Source organism: Astatotilapia calliptera, chromosome 2 (assembly GCF_900246225.1).
Source record: "Astatotilapia calliptera chromosome 2, fAstCal1.2, whole genome shotgun sequence".
Lineage (NCBI taxonomy): Eukaryota > Metazoa > Chordata > Actinopteri > Cichliformes > Cichlidae > Astatotilapia > Astatotilapia calliptera.
Genome location: NC_039303.1, coordinates 291,526 through 308,440, shown reverse-complemented (window position 1 = coordinate 308,440; position 16,915 = coordinate 291,526). Strand labels below are relative to the sequence as shown.

The window sequence follows — 16,915 nt, the reverse complement described above, 5'->3', positions numbered from 1 at the left end:
ACCTCGCAGCTTTCACAGCTGGAAGTCAGGTCGGAATGCAGATCAACAGCTTCACGCCGGTCAAACAGCTCAGCAGCTTCACGCCGGTCAAACAGCTCAGCAGCAAGCCTTGCTGCAGCACGAGCACGAGCTGAAGCCGAAGCTGCTCGAGCAAGAGCAGAATATGCCAAACGCCAAATAGACATGGAGGTCGAAAAGGCCCGGATGGAGGCAGCGCTAAATGCTCTGAAGCAGGAGGGAGAAGCAGAAGCAGCACTTGCAGCTGCAAGGGTCCTAGAGGCTGCAGTTCTGGACCAAGCAGAGTCTGTGAAGCCACCAGACATTCCTGCCACAATAGCTGCGGCTGTCAGCCGCACTCAAGAGTATGTAGATACCCACTTCCACAATAACACTAATATGGAAGGTGAGTCAAAACACAGTAGAGAGCAAAAATGTGACTTAGACAACACCCACACTACAGGGCCGGACATATCAGCAGCAGCTGCGCGTGGGTACCCCCCCAGTTCTCCACCTGTTTGGCAGCCCAAACTTCCACCTCCCCATTGGTCCAACTATGTTGGAGCAGCCAAACCACAACGACAAGCAGATGTATCAGACCTCGCTGCCCTCCTCTCGCGTCGTGACCTACTGACAGCAGGACTGACAGTGTTTGATAACAAGCCAGAGACTTATCTAGCATGGAGATCTACGTTTCACAATGCCACTGAAGATTTAAACCTAAAGTGCAGTGAAGAACTCGATCTGCTCACTAAGTGGCTTAGTGGGGAGTCTCTCCAGCATGCTCTGAGAATCAGGGCTGTCCATGTTAACAATCCAGAAACAGGTCTTCAGCGTTTATGGCAAAGGCTAGACAGGATTTATGGCTCATCAGAAGTTATTGAAGCTTCTCTGTTCAAACGCCTAGAGAGCTTTCCCAGAGTTACTCCGAGAGACAATCACCTTCTACAGGAACTTGCAGATCTCCTCCTGGAACTTGAAGCAGCAAAAAACGAAGGATATCTGCCAGGCCTCAGCTTTCTTGACACTCCAAGAGGCATAAACCCAATTGTGGAAAAACTCCCACATACCCTGCAAGAGTCATGGATCAAACAGGGGTCCAAGTATAAGAAAGAACACAGAGTGCACTATCCGCCTTTCTCCTACTTTGTCCAGTTCGTAAATAGCAATGCTGAAATGAAAACTGACCCCAGCTTTATCCTACAAAATTACAGCACTGGGCACATGAGGATAGAAAGGCCGCTGGTGAGACAATCACATTTTAGAGCCCCGCTAACAGCAAACAAAACACAGGTTGGCACACCCAGCAACAAATCTAACACTCACTCTCTTGATCCCGACAAACGGTGTCCAGTACACATGAAGCCCCATTCACTTGCAAAATGTAGAGGGTTTAGGATGAAAACACTGGATGAGCGGAAAAGTCTGCTCAAAGGGCTTTCGATCTGTTACAAGTGTCTCTCATCAACAGAACACAGGGCCAAAGACTGTAAAGCTGATATTCGTTGTCTGGAGTGCAAAAGCGATACCCACATCTCCGCCATGCATGCCGGGCCACCCCCTTGGAGAAGTGGGAGCTTTGATTCTACACCAGAGGCACACGGCGGGGAGCCAGACATCCCGAGCTCCACAGTGACTACATCTAACTGCACTGAGGTATGTGGACAGGGACAACAAGGACGGTCTTGTTCTAAAATTTGCATGGTGAAAGTATATCACAGCACAGCCCCTCAAATGAAAACGAAAATGTACGCAATTTTAGACGACCAAAGTAATGTGTCACTGGCTCGTTCTCCCTTTTTTGACATGTTTAATGTACATGGTGAAGCCTTTCCATACACAATGAAAACATGCTCTGGCACAACGAACAAAACAGGCCGTAGAGCTCACGGCTTTGTCATTGAGGGTGTGGACGGAAAAGTGTCCATACCACTACCAACACTGACAGAGTGTAATCAGATTCCTGACAACAGGAGTGAGATACCCACCCCAGAAGCTGCAGCTGCTCATCATCACCTAGCTCACATAGCTGCACAAATACCCCCTCTTGATCCAGAGGCAGATATTCTCCTCCTCTTAGGCCGTGATGTAATTCAGGCTCACAAGGTTCGACGCCAGGCAAATGGGCCCAATGAAGCACCTTATGCCCAAAAGCTTGATCTTGGATGGGTAATTGTTGGGGATGTTTGCCTCTCGGGAGCTCACAGACCCACATTGAACTCCTACAAGACTAACATACTGGATAATGGCCGCCCCAGTTTTCTCTCTCCCTGTGGCAACAGAATCTACACAAAAGTGAAGATCACAGAAGAATGCCCCCTTTTTGAGAGCACACAGGTCAAAGATGAACTGGGCAAACACATCTTTCAACAAACTACTGATGATGACAAAATGGCACTCTCTGCAGAAGATAAGACGTTTCTGAACATTATGCACAAAGAGTTTGCTAAAGATGATGCAAATAACTGGGTCGCCCCCCTGCCCTTTCGTCATCCCCGACGTCGCTTACCCAACAACAGAGAGCAGGCTCTCAACTGCCTCATGTCCCTACGGAAGACATTAAAGAGAAAGACGGAGATGAAAGATCATTATATGGAGTTTATGAAAAGGATCTTCGACAAAGGTCATGCAGAAAGGGCACCCCCTCTCAAACCCCACCAAGAATGCTGGTATCTCCCACACTTTGGTGTTTACCACCCCCAAAAGCCAGCAAAAATCAGAATAGTCTTCGATTCAAGCGCCCAGTTCGAAAATGTGTCTCTGAATCAAGTACTGTGTAAAGGCCCAGATCTCAATAACAGCCTTGTGGGCGTGCTTCTCAGATTCCGAGGTGACCCACATGCTGTGATGGCTGACGTGGAGCAGATGTTTCACAACTTCACGGTCAGAGAGGACCATCGTGATTATCTGCGTTTCCTGTGGTTCCGCGATCACGACCTCGATGGAGAAGTGGACGAGTTTCACATGACAGTCCATGTTTTTGGGAATTGCCCGTCCCCCTCAGTTGCCATCTATGGACTCAAGAAGACTGCTGTGGAAGGAGAGAAAGAATATGGCAGTGATGTAAGGGAATTTATTGAGCGCCATTTTTATGTAGATGATGGGCTAAAGTCATTTCCCTCTGAGACCCAGGCGATTGACGTCCTTCACAGAACACAAAGGATGCTGGCTCAGTCTAACATCCGCCTTCACAAGATCTCATCCAACAGCCCTGTAGTCGTCAGTGCCTTCCCAAGTGAAGATCTAGCCACAGGCCCGCAGGAACTCCAACGTGGACAACACGCCCCACTCATGCAACGCAGCCTTGGGTTAGGCTGGGACCTGTCGACAGACCAATTGTCATTTCAAGTTGAAATCAATGACAGGCCTTTCACCAAACGTGGTGTATTGTCAGTCATCAACAGTTTGTATGACCCACTCGGCTTTGCTGTGCCAGTCAGCATCGAAGGCCGCTCCATTCTGAGAGAGATCTCTATGGACATTAGCGAATGGGATGCACCGCTGCCGAGGGAGAAACAGGACAAGTGGCAACAATGGAAAGATTCCCTAAAGCACTTACAACAGCTCAAGATCTCCCGCATGTATACATCCATCTCACTATCTGAATCTCAGAGAAAAGAAATGCATGTTTTTTGTGATGCATCCACAAAAGCTGTTGGAGCCGTCGCTTACCTGAAACTCACAGCAGGCAATGGGCTCAGTGAAGTTGGGTTTCTTCTTGGAAAGGCCAGGCTGGCTCCAAAACCAGACATCACAATTCCAAGACTGGAACTTTGTGCTGCTGTGCTGGCTGTAGAAGTGGCGGAAATGGTCCAGCAGGAGCTTCACACTACTATCGATGAGGTGAACTTCTACACCGACTCGAAGGTGGTCCTTGGATATATTTTCAATGAAAAAAGACGCTTTTATGTGTATGTGCATAACCGTGTGGAGCGCATTAGGCGTTCTACCCAGACCCACCAATGGCATTACGTACCCACACAGCTAAACCCAGCTGACCATGCCACACGAGCACTGCCCGCTGAGCATCTGTCTCACTCTACATGGCTTAGCGGACCTGCCTTCCTTACAGATTCAGGCCAACGACAAATACAGAAAGAACCTTTTGACCTTGTTTGCCCTGAAAACGACACTGAGCTGCGCCCAGATATCGTATCCTGTGCCACCTTTCTGTCAAAAAAAGAGCTCGGGACCACAAGGTTCGAGAGATTCTCAAATTGGAGTCGTCTGCTAAAAACTATTGCCAGACTGCTGCACATTGCCGAGTCGTTTAAAGGTGAAACAGAGAGCACATGTCGTGGATGGCACAAGTGCAACAACTATGCTACAGAAGAACAGCTCCAGCAGGCCAAGGTTACTATCATTCGTGCAGTTCAAAAAGAGGTGTATGCGGATGACATCAAGCGCATGGAGCAGAGTGAGTCCATTCGCACACAAAGTCCACTTAGCAAGCTGAGTCCTTACATAGACGCTGATGCAGTCCTTAGGGTCGGTGGCCGGCTCGCAAGAGCTCAACTGTCAACAGATGAGACACACCCCATGCTCATTCCCAGTAAACACCACATAACCCAGCTCATGATCAGACACTTTCACGCACAAGTATGTCATCAGGGCAGACACTTCACCGAAGGTGCAATCAGAGCTGCAGGTTTTTGGATTGTGGGTGGGAAAAGAGCCGTCAGTAGTGTCATCTTCAACTGTGTCATATGCCGCAGATTAAGGGGCAAGCAACAAGAGCAGATCATGTCAGATCTACCAGAAGACAGAATGTGTACAGACCCTCCTTTCACGTGTGTGGGCCTAGATGTTTTTGGTCCGTGGCCTGTTACAGTCAGAAAGACACGAGGAGGTCAAGCAGAGGCCAAGAGATGGGCAGTGATCTTTACGTGTATGAGCACTCGTGCCATACATATCGAAGTGATAGAAGCAATGGACACTTCATCTTTCATTAATGCTCTGCGCCGTTTCGTTGCCATGCGAGGTGCTGTTAAACTACTCAGATCCGACTGCGGCACAAACTTTGTGAGTGCTTGCAGAGAACTCCAAATCGACAAGAAGGGTTGTCATAATGACAAAATCAACAAGTATCTTGGAGACAGAAGCTGTGAGTGGCAATTTAACCCTCCACATGCATCGCACATGGCTGGATCTTGGGAGCGCATGATTGGCGTCAGTCGGCGGATCCTTGACGTAATGCTGCTGCAGCACGGAAATGCAAAGCTCACACATGAGGTGTTAGTGACATTCATGTCGGAGGTCACTGCAATAGTCAACTCAAGGCCACTTACCACAGTTTCTGCTGACTCAGAGCATCCTGAGATTCTCACTCCTGCCATGCTACTCACACAAAAGGTTGGTGCGCCCCCAGTACCACCAGGTCAGTTCCACGATCAGGACCTGTTTAGAGCGCAATGGAGACGTGTACAGTACCTAGCCAACATCTTCTGGGGACGATGGAGGAGAGAGTACCTCAGCGGACTACAGGGTCGTCGCAAGTGGAGGGCATCAAAGCCCAATCTACAAATTGGAGATGTGGTCCTGCTCAAAGAGGGACAAGAAAACAGGATTGACTGGCCACTAGGGCTAGTCACAAAGACCTTCCCCAGTCAAGATGGCAGAGTAAGGAAGATTGAAGTCAAGATCATCCGCAGTGGCGAATGTAGAGTGTACCTGAGACCCATCAGTGAAGTCGTCTTGTTGGTACCTAAGAGCTAAGTCTGAAAGACTCTTAATATCCTTTGTAATAGTGGGATTCAGCTTTAGTTGGTGTGACGTCCTGCAGACGTCAGGCGGGGAGTATTCTGTCCCTCCTGTTATTTCTAAGGCATGTTTTTTATAAGTTTGTTATATGGCGGGTCATAATCATTCGTTCTGTAATTAACTGTTGCAACATGTCAGAAAATATGTTTATTCCTGATCTTGTCTGGGCAAAGCCTGCCATCTAGTGGGTTGACAGGGTAGCACCATGTTAGAGCGCAAGCAGTGGTTTTCTCCCAGCGCTCGACAGGGAAGGTCCATTTGGCTGTGTCTCTGTAAATTCCTGCGTCTGACGCCCTTGAAAAGGCATAATCTGTAAGTGTGGCAAAACGGTTTATTGTTCCCACTTATTAGTACCTTGTTCAGCAAAGTAATGAGCTTCTTGTGTGTTTAGCGAGTTTGTTACATTACTAGCACAAGCTAGCTGTTAGCCCTTTGTTTAGCCTGCTAACATGAAGCATACCAGCATGTGGTGTTAGCCGTATCTCTTACCATCTCTGTATCTCTTGATTGTGTAGTGACTGTTTACATAAGTCAACAATATTTAATGTAATCTTTGTGTATTTGTATGGAGAGTGAATACACTGTATTCTGTTTCTGTTATTACAGTTTTACAAAAAAGGAAAATAAGGATCAGTAAAGCTCCGAAGAATGGCACGCGGTCTCCTGAGTGTTTACTGAAGCCATTTAATGTTTAGCTCACTGCATAAGCTGGATAGAGACATTCAGCTGAGGGCAGAAGAGACACAATTCCTGACCACCACTGACCACATCCTAAGACACAACCTTATGGCCACGAAGCAGCTCTACAGAGTTCGATTTCAAAGGAACTGTGGTGTTTTGAAGAAGGCCAGATGCCAATAGGTGGAGGTAAGGAAACTCCACTATACTGTAATAATGCCTTGTCACATCATGCAGTTAAAGTCAACTGGAGCCCCTTTCATTGTAATTTTGCTTGAAGCTGCGGGGGCACATCATGTCTTCAATCTCTGCAAAGTGAGGAGACGTGGAAGGGACCTCATTGGGTACAGGGCTACTTTCACAGTTCCAGGACAGAGGGGTGCCAACCTAACCATGTGTGCTGCCATCTCCAATGAGGTTGTCCGATTCCATATCCCCACTATCGGCCCATACAACACATAACGCCTCATCACATTCCCGAATGCACTTCATGAGAGGCCAATCACACCTGAGGAAAGAAAGCTGTTGAGGCTCTTTGTCATTATCTGGGATAATGGGGCTTTCCACCACTCTCACCTTGTCATAGAGTGGTTTGCACTATAACCTTGTTTGATGATGCAGCTCCTCCCAGCATATTCCCCATTTTTGAATCTTCAGTGCTTGGAGGTGGAAGGGTTATGATCACCATCCCTATGAGCAGATGCCCTTGCTGGATGCAATGACTGCCACTGCAGAGGTGCAGAGGAATGTCAGGGTTGGATACGGCATGCAAGAAGATTTTTACCTCGGTGTAGTATCAATAGTAGTTATTTCTTATACTGTAATAGTTTGTTGTTGTTGTTGTTGTTGTTGTTGTTGTTGTTGTTGTTGTTGTTTTTACAGTATTTACAGTATTTAAGTTTTCAGCAACAGGTTGAAAAAGTCATGGAATCAATAAAACTTAATCAAAGCAAGATGTCCACTACCTAGCACCTTGCTACTTACCTTGCAAGTGGTGGACATCTTCTTAAGCTCCTTATGTATGATGTGGTTGCATCTAATTAGCATGTTTTATTTATTTATAAATATTTATATTTCAAAAAATCGTATCAATCATATCAACTGGTATGTCATGAAATTCTTTTTTTAAAGTTGGGCATAGAATTTATTCTCAGTTAAAATTCATTCTCAATTAACTCAATTAGCATTGAGAAGTTGATTTATTTGTTTATTTTTCTTAAACTGAGATGTCAGTTCTGTGTGCTTAGAGTGATTTTACTACATTCTGACACAAAAAGCAGATGAAAAAGTATATAAACAAACACAGACCAGAACACTTTCTGTAATGGTCTAATTAGGATAAATGTTAGTCTGACGATGCAATTGTTGTCTCAAAACAGTGGTACTAAACTGCTTCAGCTCTTCAGTCTCAGCTAACGCTAGTGATCTTTGTTTTGCACGAAACAAAGGAAGACGAAAGGTCTCTTGAGAAGCTTTTTATCTACCTTTGCAATGTCTTCCTTATATTTCTTTGCAGAGCATTGTTTGCACACTGAGGCAAACACAAAGTCACAGTCATCACTGACAAACAACTGTGGATGGAAACTTAAGCATTTCTGTGGTTGGGCCTTCAAAGAAAGATGTGAGGGGCTTTTCTTTCTGTCTCATTCTCTAATGCAATCTAAAGAAGATGGACTTGCACCACTATTCTAAAACATTTTGAAAAGTGAGATGACAATATGTAATCGTCATGAGTATAACAAAAAAGCTTACAAAGGCAATTAAAGAGTTAAACAGGGAAGGGTAGAGATCCACCTTCTCAGTCATATGTGACCATTGTTATCACACTTTTTTGTGTTTTCTTTTTTTCATAGTAGCCGGTATAAGAGGGGAGGTGCAAATCAATTGTTCCTCCAGGCCTCTGTGGCAACGGCAACTTTTAAAATGTTTGCCAAATTATTGTTTACAGGTTTGAAGCCCTGATGTGGTTTGTTTCCAACATGCCTGGCTTAGAACAGCGACGGACAGGCAGCTTGTCCAGATTATTATATAATTCATCTAAAAGTAGCTTGCTTAAGTCTGACTCTTCTCTCACTTCCTATCCAGTTCAAGTTAACAGTGAGTTCTGTTGTGAGTAAACAGCTTCAGTGGTTGGTCAAAGGATGGAGACATGGCCCACCACAACCTTTGTCTGTCAGTGTTGCTGTTGCATGTGGCTTTGCTCATTGTTCTCTTGAGAGAAATGCGGAGGGCCTTTAGAAAGTGCTGTGAGACCAGCAAGAACCTTTATTCATCCTTTTTAAAATCAAGAGATCGGCTGTTTTAGTGTAATAAAAACCCATTTATCCATCTAAGGTCGTGGCGGACACATGTACAATTGTAATATATACAGTTCTTTAACAGAACTGCAGTCTGTCATTAAGTTCCTGTCTTTATCATCTAGCACTTTACCTTTGCTTGATACCATATCCAAATGATAGCAGAATTAGGACATGGTATGCAGCCAAAGATAAAGAGGCTAGTTTTGAAGATGTATTAAGATGTGAAATCAGAAGACTGGATTGAGCTTAACTGTCACTGTGAAAAGTACCCCACACCAGTCTGCATATAAGTAACCTAAGCAGGAAGAGACACACAAAACCAGCATACAGAGTTGGGGAGGTGGTTGAAATAACACCTTTCATTCTCCTTAGTCACCTCAGAGGACTGTTTCATGGTGTCACAAACAAATAATGACTTGAAAAAGCTGAGAAGTTTCTTACTTCTTAGGTCTGTTCTGAGGAAACCGCTTCAGAGGTTGGTCAGAGGCCTTCCACACCCTTCATTTGTGAGTGTGGCAGTTGAATGTATCTTTGAATCACTGAAATGTTAGATGAAAACACTTTCACATCAGACATTCAGACTATAAGCACGGATTGTATTTCTAACATGATTCGGTTAAACATGAGAAAGCTGTCATACACTTTGGCAACCTAATACTTGTACAGTTAGAATACAGTGATGTATATTATTGGCAGTTGACACATATAAAGCTCTGTTTCTACTGTGCCTACAAGCCTTCCCTAAAACCCACAGGTGGTGTAGCTCTCAAAATATCTCTTTTCTGTATCATTTGAAATTAAAAATGTTCCTAAATATTTATAATATTTAAAGTTAGGTCATTACTATTTTAATTGATCAACCTAATTTTCTAAACTCTGGTAAACTGGAACATTTTAGTTTATGACATAAAATAGCTTGCATCATAAGAGTGAGGTCTGTCTGATTCAAATTCCCAGAGCTTGTGCTGGGATTATGATTGTTCTAGGATGCCCTCTGGATCCAGTGGAGGTGGTGAGTGTCAGGAGATCGCTGGCTAAGCTGTCATCGCTGTTGGACCACATCTCCCACCCCATGCAGGAGATTCTGACAGCACTAAGCAGCTCCTTCAGTGGCTGCAGCACCCACGATGTGGGATGGAGGGATTCTGCAGGTTCTTTCTTCCAACTGCTGTCATCTTATCGTATCTTATCAACAAGAATTTCAGTCATACTTTAAATATTCAGAATAAATAAACTGATAATTGCTTTCACACGTCTACCAAACGCTACTAAGAAACAAATACATCTGTTACCAAATGAAAAGATAAAACATGTTTCCTAAACAGGAGCAAGGTCATTTCCTATATTTCAGCCAATCACTGACTTCTGCTCTGAAAATATTCATCACCTTGCGACTAAAACTTCCATTTGGGCAAGAGGAGCTCATAGTGTGCGATAAGAGCGCTGCACCACAATGACCGCACAACTGACTGCTTTGATTCTTCTTTGTACACCATGTAAGTACATTTCTTTGCTAGTGAGAAAAGCATGATAGTAAACTGTTGTTTGTACTGCACTGCACATCTTTACTAAGGCTGTTTATTAATGTTTGTAACAATAATTGCCACGACAATAAATAAATAAGTCGCCGGTTCGATCCCTGGGCTCTCTGTCCTGGTCGTTGTGTCCTTGGGCAAGACACTTTACCCTGCCACCTACTGGTGTTGGCCAGAGGGGCCGATGGCGCGATATGGCAGCCTCGCTTCTGTCAGTCTGCAGCTGTGGCTACAACCATAGCTGCCTCCACCAGTGTGTGTGAATGTGAGAGTGAATGAATAGTGGCATTGTAAAGTGCTTTGGGTGCCTTGAAAAGCGCTATATAAATCCAATCCATTATTATTATTATTATTAATTCACAGATCACATTCACCATTCATCTGTCTATGTGAAACAAAGTCAACAGAAGGCATCAGTTCATCTGGGAGACTCAGTAACATTAAATTGTTCTCTTTTCTCTAACAACAATGAAAAATCAGTCCAATGTTTAGATGAGCACAGAGTGTACTGGTTCAGAGTTCAGAGTTTCAACCTGTTGACAAGGCAACGTTGGATCAATCAAATCATTTGGTAAATGTGTGCCACTTTAAAATTAATCGAGCTGTGTACTATAGTTTTTTTTTAAATGCCATATTAGAGATGGTCTCAAATGATACATTTAGACAAAAACAAAAGCTCTAATCTATAAAATATAAATAACACTTAGGTATGTGAACATTTTGCAGAATGACAAAGACAGGACAACCAACTTTGCAGCACTGCGTTTCTCCACAAAAAGAAAGAACAGAAGAGTGTACACAGTGTGTACTCTGTACTCTAAATAAAATTTAACATCGAAAGAACCATTTGGACCCGGTTTCCACGCAAAAGAAAACACTGGGAGCCGCAAATACTTTTTGACATCTAATATGAAGATAACACTGTATATATTGTTTTTTACCTTTATGCCTTGTTTGAACAACTAAGGTGTGTTGCTTATGAAATCCTTGAAGTGCTACAGAGAAAATTACATTTTATTTATGCAATTAACACTTTTTGAACTCTTAAAGAAATATAACAAAAGGAAAGACACCCAGCTGAACTAAAATGATCCACGTAGCAAACAAAAACTGTTGTGAGCCGCCACCCTTATATCGCCTTTGGGCTTTTGGAGCCTTGACCTGACTTTTAAAAAAAATAATTTGAAAAAAAGCTCTATTCTGCTAAAAAATGAAAAATAGATATTTACAAAATTCTGCCTAAATATGTATTTTACCTGGTTAAAGGTTGCTGACCCCTGCCCTAACCCTGGATCCAACTCCATCATCAAGTTTGCAGATGACACCACGGTGATTGGTCTCATCAGTGACAATGCTGAGTCTGGCTACAGGGAAGAAGTAATGCAACTAGCTATGTGGTGTGCTGACAATGACCTGCTTCTGAATACCAGCAAAATCAAAGAGATCATTGTGGACTTGAGGAGAGAGAAGAGAGACACCCATCCCATGCCCCCATCTACGTAAATGGCACAGCTGTTGAAACGGGTCTCCAGCTTCAAGTTCTTGGGGACGCACATCTCTGAGAATCTGTCCTGGTCAACTAACACCTCCAGCCTGGTCGAGAAGGCACATCAGTGCCTGTTTTTTCTTGAGAGCACTGAAGAAGAACCACCTGTCTACTGACATACTGGGTAACGTCTACCACTGTGCGATAGACAGCATCCTGACCAGCTGTGTTGCTGACTGCAAGGCACTGCAGCGGGTGGTGAAAACATCTACAACAACCTGCATGACCTGTGGCAAATAAATAGGTCTTATAGTTTAATCAAATAGTTCGCTGTAATTTCCTAGTACAGTTCTGTGTCTGGCCTGTGGTCAGATCTTACACAAACAGCTACAAGCAAGGAAGCTAACGATTGTAAAATATCTTTTCAAACAGGACACCGATAACTTGATTATTCTTTTCACATGTTCTTCATCTTCTTTTAGTACTTCGTACATCCTTTTTGTGCACAACATTACTTGCACCTGAAACACACAAAGACAAAAATAGCCATGGTTGATGCATGATGGAAACTTAAGCATTGCTGTGGTTGGGCTTTCAAACAGGGGTGTGAATACAAACAGGGTTTCTTCTTGTCTCTTTCAATCTCAGGTATCTGATCTTGAAACACTGTGTCATTTGTTTGTTTGTTTTGTTTGCTGTTGTTTTTAAAGGGAAATGATAATACTATAGTTTTAATGTGACTAGTTTTTATATCAGAACAAACATCTGGAGTTGTTAAAGCCTATGTGAGAAACAGACACCAACACTCAGACCTGTTCAGTCATGCTGTGACTGATTTCAGTAACACTGTGGTTTGTTTTTGTTTGTTTTCATTGGTAATTGCAAGGAAACCAGGGGAGGTGCTCATGATTCACTTGTACTACTCTGGTCTCTCTTTTTTTTCTTTTTTTCACAAGATTACAAGAGTATATTTGTTTTGACCACCTCCCCTAAGATTGTCAGAATGTGTTAACTTAGTACAATAATAGATTTTTAGCCCATTCAAATTAACGGTACATAAAACTTCATGATGTGTCCTGTTCTGAGGAAACAGCTTCAGTAGGGTTGGTCAAAGGCCCACCACAGCCTTCATCTATGAGTGTTGCAGCTGAATGTGACTTCCTTGTTGTTCTCTCTTTTTTATGTAGCCATTATTTTATATTATTATCATAAAAAGCCAATGAAAAGACACCTGTATTCCATGTTTTGATGTTATTTTTAAGAAAAAACTAAATTCTAAGTTTCAATGGTAAAAACTCTTGTATCTTGCACCTTGGTGACAAATACACAGTTAGTGTCCTCTGTCTCTCAAATACTGTACATGCTTTCTTTGTGGTTTTTCCCTAAAACCTACAGAATGTACGATGTAGCTCTCAATTTCCCCTAAATACTCAGGAAAGGTCAGCTCTACCTATATTGATACACTTCATTTTCTAAATCCTGGTTAACCAGAAAGATATTAAGCTATGATCAAATAAAAAGTTTGCATCATAAATCTGATGTGTATCTGATTTACAAAGAAACATCATGAAGCTACTACTCTAAGTAAAATACTGCTATAAAAAGATTCCCAGAGCTTGTGCTGAGAATGGCACATAAGACTTTCTGACACATTTTAAGTGGTTATCAAAGTAGTTACTCCGAAAGAAAAACCTCTTAGATCCAGTGATAATATACACAATGTTCCCTAAATGGGAGAAAGGCCATTTCCTACATTTCAGCCAATCATTGATTTCTGCTTGTCAAACCTTCGTCACCTTGTGATGGCTGTACGCCTCCTATTTGAGCAAGAGAAGATCAGTAGAGAGCAACAAGAGTGCTGCACCACAATGATCATAGCACTGGCTGCTTTGATTCTTCTTTGTACACCATGTAACTGCAATTCATTGCTCGTGAGAAAAACATGAAGAGCATGTTTGTACTACACCGTGGTACACATTTACTGTTGCTGGATATTTATCTAACAGTATTTACATCGATTTTGTCATTTTGTTAACTGCATTTTTTTTTCTTCTTCAGCTGTGACTCAAACTTCAGAGATTCCTCAGTTGATCTCTTTGACTGTTGTTGACCTTGGTGACAATGTTACTTTTGGCTGTGAGGTCTCTGAGAAGGAGTTAAAATCCTTACACTGGTATAAACAGTCTCTGGGACACTTGCCCCAAAGTGTTGCTTCTGTTAATCTGGACAAAATAACTTCATCTGATGCATTTAAAGATTCACGTTTCACATTGAACAAAGAAATATTTACTATCAGAAATGTCAGCAAAGAGGATGAAGCAACATATTTCTGTCAAATGCGAACCACATATTCACAGATGTTCAGCAGTGGCACATTCTTGGCTGTGAAAGGTAAGACTCTACCAATGGCACTAAAACTGTTATGTTCAGTGAACAGTTAAATCACTCGCACAAAGAATAAAATCTATTATTAATTGTTTAGGTTACAAATCTGACTTAATTTACAGATTACAACCAGCAGGAATCAATCTACATGAAACAAGTTCCAAAGAAAGAGTCTGTTCTGATCGGAGACTCGTTGGCTCTCCAGTGTTCACTTCTCTCCACGAGCAAAGAAAAAGCATTCCAATGTCCAGATGAACACAGAGTGTACTGGTTGAGAGCTGGATCTGAAAGTTTTACTCCAAGCATCATTCACACTCACATGGACAGCAGGGATGAGGCTCTGAAGATAAACTGTGTCTACAGTCTATCAAAAACGATACAGGACTACTCTGATGCTGGGACTTATTACTGTGCTGTGCTCACATGTGGAAAGATCCTGTTTGGTGAAGGAACTAAAGTAGAGATAAGTATGTATTAACATTTGTATTTAAATCCATCTCGCATTGAACCGTTTAGCCTGGCTAATGGGAAGAGCTGAAGTCAAAACAACAATGTTTTATTGAGATATTTTCTGTCTTAATCATGTTTTATGCAAACCACTGAACATAAATGAAACTATGCAAAATAAATAGACTTGTTTTCCTTATATAATGATTCATTTATAATTGCGATAATTAAAATCTGACAACTTTTCATTGGCTAAAATCAATGAACTTTGACTTTTGTAGCTATTGACTACTTATAATTTATGTGTTTTAATTAATCCTATTGATCCTAAATGTACATAATGCTTTATTTTATTGTTTTTCCAGAGTCAGTATCAGGATTTGGGTTGTTTGTTCTTGTGCTTGCAGTATTCTTGACCAGCAGCATGATTTTGATCCCCATTCTTGTTTTCTACAGCAATCAAAGGAATGCTTGTCAACGCTGCACAGGTTGGAAATGTTAACAAATACTGATAAATTAGTGCTTTTTTGAATTTTTTTGAATGATTACCATATGTAGTATGTGTGACAGAGCAGCTACTTCACTGACTGTGTGCAGCAAACATAGATACTCAGACATGTGCATATACAAATACAAGCACAACACAGACTTTGCAACTTAATTTCCATGTGCATTAGAGTGTTTGGCATCATTGTCATGCTGGAGAAAAATTATATATTCATTGCAAATCAGATTTTTTCCAGATGTATTTTATGGTTTATTCTTAATTCCTTTTAATTTTGACGAGAACCTCAATAACACTGCCTTAAGTGTGTCAGGCCTTTTATTTATTAAGGATGTGACTTGCAGATGCTGTCAATCTGCTGTACACATGTTTTAGGCCTCTCACTTCATCTTTTGAAGTTAGTTAAACTAGATTAAGTTAAAACAATCTACAGTTCACTCCCCTTTCTCCTACGTATTTCCATACTCTACAGCTGACATCTGGACCAAACACCTTCATTTGAACATGCTTTGCATAAGTTAACCTCTTTTTTGGTTAGCTCTTTAAATTTTCTTTATATTTTCTGTCATACTGTCACAATTTCAGTACATGAATTGCAGTTATTATATGTACACATACTGAGAATGGATTTCTTTTTTTGAAAGGAAAAATGACTGGCTCCCATCATATTGGCAAGTCAACAGTGGATCAATCAAATTCCATAAATACGTTTCTGGTAAATATGTGGCACAATAAAGCAATTAACCTTTTATTTTAATAATGTCATATCATGCAGCGATAAATAATAAATAATAAAAATGAAAAGAACATCAACTCTGACCTCCAAAATTTCAGCAACACTAACATATGAATATTTTGCAGAATGACAAAGACACTGCAACCAGCTGTGCAGAACTGGGTTTCTCCAGAAAAATAAAGATGAGAAGAGCAAACACAGAGTGTGTGTACTCTGTTCTCAAAGCAGATAATCACACCTAACACCCTCTCCAGTGCAGCGCAGGGCCGATGCAGCGACACACTCATTTCAAAGTTATCAGCATTTATTTCCTTGCTGCTTCGTTTTTTCTTAGCAACATACTTTCTTGTGGGAAATTCAGTTTGTTAAGAAATCACCGCAGCTTGCTTGTCACTATTTTTGCTATCACCATATCTCCGTTATCATAGTTATTGATTTTATTTTGCTGCCATAAAAAATATATTTTTTGTATTAGTTACATAGAACAGCTTCTGCAGGCTACTTCAGTCTGTCTGTGAAATCAGTTTTTGCTTATCGTGGTCCAAGAGTTTTCGAGTATAGTTTTAAATATATCATAGGAGTTTATGTTTTGATTTAACTTTTAGATTCCTTTTTTGAATTCTTTATAATTCCAACAGTGGCTTTGATTTCTTGTAATATTGTTGAATTGTTTTTTTCTAACTTCAAATATTATGTTTTTGTTTTGCAATTATGTTTTTTGGTTCAGATTTTCATTGTTATTCTATGGATTTTAAATTTGGGGGATATATTTGGGGAAGCTTTTATGTTTCTTTTTTTATTTGATTTATTATAATTTTCAACAGTGGATTAATTTCTCTTCCTGTCTTGTTTTTATGCCAATGTCTTGGTTCTTCTGTATCAACTAGTCTGACCTGATTAAACTGATAATCACCATCTTATAATATTCGTCTTATATTATTTCCCCTTAAGCTTGAATCATACTTGGTTAGTTCGAAGTAATGAGGATGTCTAAAGTTTCTGTATAGCAACAATATTTTCTGGCACAACTTCACCTACTTTTAAGGTGCATGGAGAAGAAAAGGACCTGATGAGAAGACTCCAGTG

At 41.6% G+C, this 16,915-nt stretch overlaps 2 protein-coding genes across 2 annotated transcripts; both read left to right on the top strand.

Annotated features, from left to right (window-relative positions):
• Positions 1-56: 56 nt before the first annotated feature.
• On the top strand, positions 57-6,490 carry LOC113029762 (uncharacterized). Its single transcript, XM_026180761.1, has 2 exons — positions 57-6,069; positions 6,364-6,490. Exon 1 carries the CDS (start codon positions 184-186, stop codon positions 5,710-5,712), a length of 5,529 nt encoding a protein of 1,842 aa, XP_026036546.1. The 5' UTR covers positions 57-183; the 3' UTR covers positions 5,713-6,069; positions 6,364-6,490.
• A 7,542-nt stretch (positions 6,491-14,032) lies between these two features.
• On the top strand, positions 14,033-16,334 carry LOC113029808 (uncharacterized). The gene is made up of 5 exons (XM_026180827.1): positions 14,033-14,147; positions 14,264-14,608; positions 14,996-15,076; positions 15,738-15,808; positions 15,955-16,334. Exons 1-5 carry the CDS (start codon positions 14,093-14,095, stop codon positions 16,069-16,071), a joined length of 669 nt encoding a protein of 222 aa, XP_026036612.1. The 5' UTR covers positions 14,033-14,092; the 3' UTR covers positions 16,072-16,334.
• Positions 16,335-16,915: the final 581 nt, after the last annotated feature.